The following is a 4,517-nucleotide window of genomic DNA, read 5'->3' on the forward strand; positions in this document are numbered from 1 at the left end:
GGAAAAAAAGATGACATTATTCACATGTGATTTTTTTCTCCATGTATACTTAGATTTTGTACTTGAACATTTTAAGAGATTTTAGACACATGTCTTGTGGACAGTCACAATTTTTTAGGATTTTTTTAAAACATGAGATTTTGAGTCTTGAAACATGATGGTTGGTACTACCTCCGTCCTGATTTATTGGTCTCATTGTAATCTGTGGCAAAATTTGATCATAAATATAACTAACAAAATGTTCACGCATGTCACCCGAAATTATATCATTGAAAACTATGTTCAAATATGAATCCAACGATATAATTTTTGTTAATATGCACTAAAAATTGTCAGTTAAATCTTTGATCAAAATTTAGCATAAATTACATAGGAACTGTAATAAACTAGGACCGAGGTAGTGTCATATAATATCTTCCCGTGTTGCTTAAAGTATTTCCACCGAGCAAGCAACTGCAAGTCTTTCGCCGTTAACATCTGCCGATACTACCGAGATACATCTTCTAATATATCGGAGACGGTGTTTAATCTGCTGATATTGCACTTGTCTCAATAGTCAACAACTCACCACATCCTTACACCATACTACGTCCACACAAGCTTCAAAGACACGAAAAGAGATATATCAGCGTTCAACTGGAACAGGAACCATGGAAAAGGGGGAGAAAAGAGAGAAAGAGATCGCGTCTAGGATTCGGTTCTTCACAAAACGGTGAGGATGCCTTTTGCTTGTGAACTGAGATAGTGGCAGAAAACATGGAAGCCCCCAATGGAGGAAAGAACGCATCAGGTATGCACATAAACTAGTCCGATCTAATCTGAAAGCCCACCACACCGGGATCTTTGAAGACCAACGTATACACACCGACTGACCCCGGCCCCTGTTTATTCATTCAACGGCAATGAAAATCTGAATCTTTCAACGCTATGTACGCCACCAATATCACAAAAAATAAGAAAACGAAAGCAAAGTCGGCAACAGATTTCAACAGAAATTCTTCACTTTCAAAAAAAAAAAAATCCATATTCTTCAGCGGTGCGTGCTCCGTGCGCGCGCATGAGCTGCTGCTTCTTCCACGAAGATCACATGGCGCCATGGCGGGTATTCCTCTACGTACGTCGACAGTGACGAGCCCGCGGCATCTCATTTTCAAATCCTCGTCGCGCATTGATTCCTGATGAGACCCGCTAATTAATGCGGTATGTGCCGCGCGTTGACGTTTGGTGGTGCTCCGATGCGACCATCGACCGAGAGTGGACGGCGGCGCACCGAGACCGACGATCGAATCCCGCCGCGCGCGCGTTCAGGCTCGCCGGACGATCGCCTTCTCCTCCTCCGGCTCCTCCTCGCTGTCGCCGTCCACCCTGCCGCCGAGGCAGTCGAACCGCACGCTCCCCTTGTTGGTGGCCGAGCCCACGACGGGCCCGTCCGGCGCCTTCTCACGGACGGTTCTTGGCAGCGGCGGCGCCGTCGGGGTCGTAGGGGCGGGCGCTCCCACCGGCTCCGCGTCCGGCGCCCTCCTCGAGGCCGCCCAGAACGGCACCCTGGAGGAGAACGTCCTGGCGATGAACGACGGCCAGCGGTCGGACCGGCCGATCCGCGCGCTCCGCGCGCCGGCGTCCCGCGCCACCGTGCGGCGCAGGCTCTCCTCGCCCGCGGCCACCATGTCCCTGCGCACGTGCTCCGGGAGGCGCAGCGTGAACCGCTCCAGGTCGCCGTCAAACCGGGCGGAGAGGGAGTGGCCCGTCGAGTGCGCGCGCGAGAACGGCCGCCCCGACCGCGACCGCACGGCCCGGCGCAGGCTGCCGATCCGCTCCAGCTCCGCCGCCTCTCTCATCCTCTCCTCCTGCGCCTCGCCGTCGCCCTCGCGGTCCATGTCGATGGCCACCTCCGGCGCCCGCTGCTCCTCCGCACCGGCGCCGTTCTCTTCAGCCGCGGCCGGGGCCGGCTCCTCGGGGGCGAGGCTGCAGCGGCAGACGGGGCAGGTGACGTGGCCGGCGAGCCACTCCCCGATGCAGTCCGGGTGGAACGCATGGCTGCACTTGGGGAGGAGCCGGAGCTGGTCCCCGTCCTCGAACTCGCTGAGGCAGACGGCGCACTCGAGCACGGCCGCATCGTCGCCGCCCTTGTCCCGGAGCGCCCTCGCCTCGGCGTAGGTCATGGCGGGGAACGAGGCGATCACCTCGGGGTCGAGCCCGCGCGGGCGGGCCTGCTGCTGCTGCTCCTGCTGCTCCTGCTGGCGCGACAGCACGAGGAACGCGGCGGCCGGGATGGTGGGGGAGTTGCCGCGGCCGCACTGGCGGATGTAGATGGAGAAGAAGCCGATGAAGAAGAAGGTGGCGATGAGCGCGACGAGGAGCACCACCATGGGCGCGCTGAAGCTGGGCGGCTTCCTCGCGCCGTACACGACCCCTCTCCCGCCACCGTGGTCGCTCTTCCTGTCCCACGCGTCGTCGTCGTCCGCCTGCGCGACCGCGCCGGCCGCGAGGACGAGCGCCGCCAGCAGCAGCGCATGGCGGCCAGGCGTCGGCGTCCGCGTCCGCGTCGGCATCGTCGGCGCGTTTCTCGGTGCCGCGGGCGCGCGCGGGGGGTATAAAAACGAACTGGCGAGGGAAGAAAGCAAGGCGATGGAGCGAGGCGTGCGTGGCTAGTTTACTATACTTTGCGACCGGAACGCGTCTCGTTGTGGCGGCGTCTGCGTCTGGTGGGGGTGTGACGGCCGGCGTCGGGATTTGTTGGGTTTGGGGCGCCGGGACGGTGGTTTCTTGCCACGCCCCGCGACCATCCAGGTGTCGTCGTGCGTGCCGGTGCATGGGTTGGACTTTGGAGTCTGCGTCTGTGGCGCTGGACAGAGCGCACACGCACGGCACCAGATAGGTCGACGAGGAGAACGTACGTAGTACGTACGGCCGGTGGTGCAAAACTGGAAAGCAAGCGACGTGGCCGTGGCTCATGGGCGAACACACCAGGTTCCAGTCTCGACGTGCGACTGTCAGATTCAGATTTCAGATCAAATCTACGGCGATTCACCTCACCGATCAGATCCTCTGTCGTCCGGATCGTTGCATACGCAAGCAAGGGCGGCTACCATTTGCAGCGTGCCGAGACCGCAGCGAGGCCAGCGGACTGGCTGGCCAATGGGACCTGGTCTGGCCGTCTGCCACACGGGCCAGTCGGCAGCTCAGTTCACCGCCCGCCCGGCCGCCTCCGATGAAAATGGCTTTTGTTCTTCATCAGAAACAGAAAAAACACTCAAAGTCAAAACTCCACACTTGGACCAGCTCAGTCTCCTTTTCCCCCGAAAATAAAGAAAAATCCACACTTGGACCCGGACGCACGGTGTGGTGCCGTTGAGCTCGAATCACGACTGTTGTCTCGTTCCACACCTGTCCCCGTATTGGAAAAAAATTGGGTACAAGGCGTGCTGCCTTCTCTGAGGACAACTTGCCAGGGACTAGAGCATATGCTACTAGTCCTTTTTTTTGCGGGGATATGCTACTAGTCCTGATCGAACTCCTGATAGCACATTTTGTACCCTGTTGAATTGGAGTGAAACTTGACACAGCTAAAAAGTGTGCGGGTGTTTATTACTTTTAAAAAGAAGAAGCAATGGTGTTCTAAAGGGTGTGGCTAGGTCTTAGTCGACTGAGATTTAATCAAGTCTTAGTCAAGTGACATAACATGCAAAAAATAAAAAGAAAAAACTCATAATAAAATTTTACACTATCTCTATGTAAGATGCACAGATATAGCATCGATTGAGACTTAACCAAGTCTCAGTCGGCTGAGACTTAGCAAAACTGGTTTTCAAATCTCTATCCGAAAATATAGGGTTCAATACATATTTTTTTACATTCATCGTCAATAAAACAGATTATTTTTCAAACTATGCAAGACGACTGCATGGATTTCTGTAATTAAGATTGAGATCAAGGAGAAAAGTACAGTCAACCAAACGACCCCAAGTCTAGCTTAGAGCATCTCCAGCCAGGGGGGAGGGGGGGGGCTCGAAAAATCGCAACTTGGGAACGACCCGGCGCTAAAATCGGCTTGGGGCCGATCGAGTTCCCAGCCGTCGGCCCCAGGGTCGCCCCTAGAAGGCGTTTTTAAAAAGAATCAAAAGAGATTCGGCTATAATTCAGCAAACGGGCATAAACTTCGGCGACTTAAACCGTTTTTTACACACCGAACTTAAAATTTACTTAAAAAAACAACCGCCACGACTACAGGAAGAACTCGCTGAATTGGGCAAAGTCGCCGCCGCCGCCGTCGTTGTCCTTCTCCTCCTTCACGCGGCGCCTCTCTTAGACCCTTGCCCGGAGTCGCCCTGGCGGACCGGTGGCGGCGGCGCGTCGTCGTCGCTGTCGTAGAGAACGACGACGCCTCCCTCGTCGCGGCCATGATGCCGAGCGGCGATCTCTTCTAGGGCACGACGCTGGCGCTCCAGCTCCAGTCGCGCCCACTTCATGGCCGGGGGGGCTGGGGCGGCAGGGTACGTGAACGGCGGCTCATTGTC

General features: G+C 55.9%; 1 protein-coding gene across 1 annotated transcript; it reads right to left on the bottom strand.

The window, feature by feature from the left end:
- Window positions 1-858: 858 nt before the first annotated feature.
- Window positions 859-3,350, bottom strand: LOC125523703 (RING-H2 finger protein ATL32-like). Its single transcript, XM_048688769.1, has one exon. It carries the CDS (start codon window positions 2,550-2,552, stop codon window positions 1,305-1,307), a length of 1,248 nt encoding a protein of 415 aa, XP_048544726.1. The 5' UTR covers window positions 2,553-3,350; the 3' UTR covers window positions 859-1,304.
- Window positions 3,351-4,517: the final 1,167 nt, after the last annotated feature.

Source organism: Triticum urartu, chromosome 7 (assembly GCF_003073215.2).
Source record: "Triticum urartu cultivar G1812 chromosome 7, Tu2.1, whole genome shotgun sequence".
Lineage (NCBI taxonomy): Eukaryota > Viridiplantae > Streptophyta > Magnoliopsida > Poales > Poaceae > Triticum > Triticum urartu.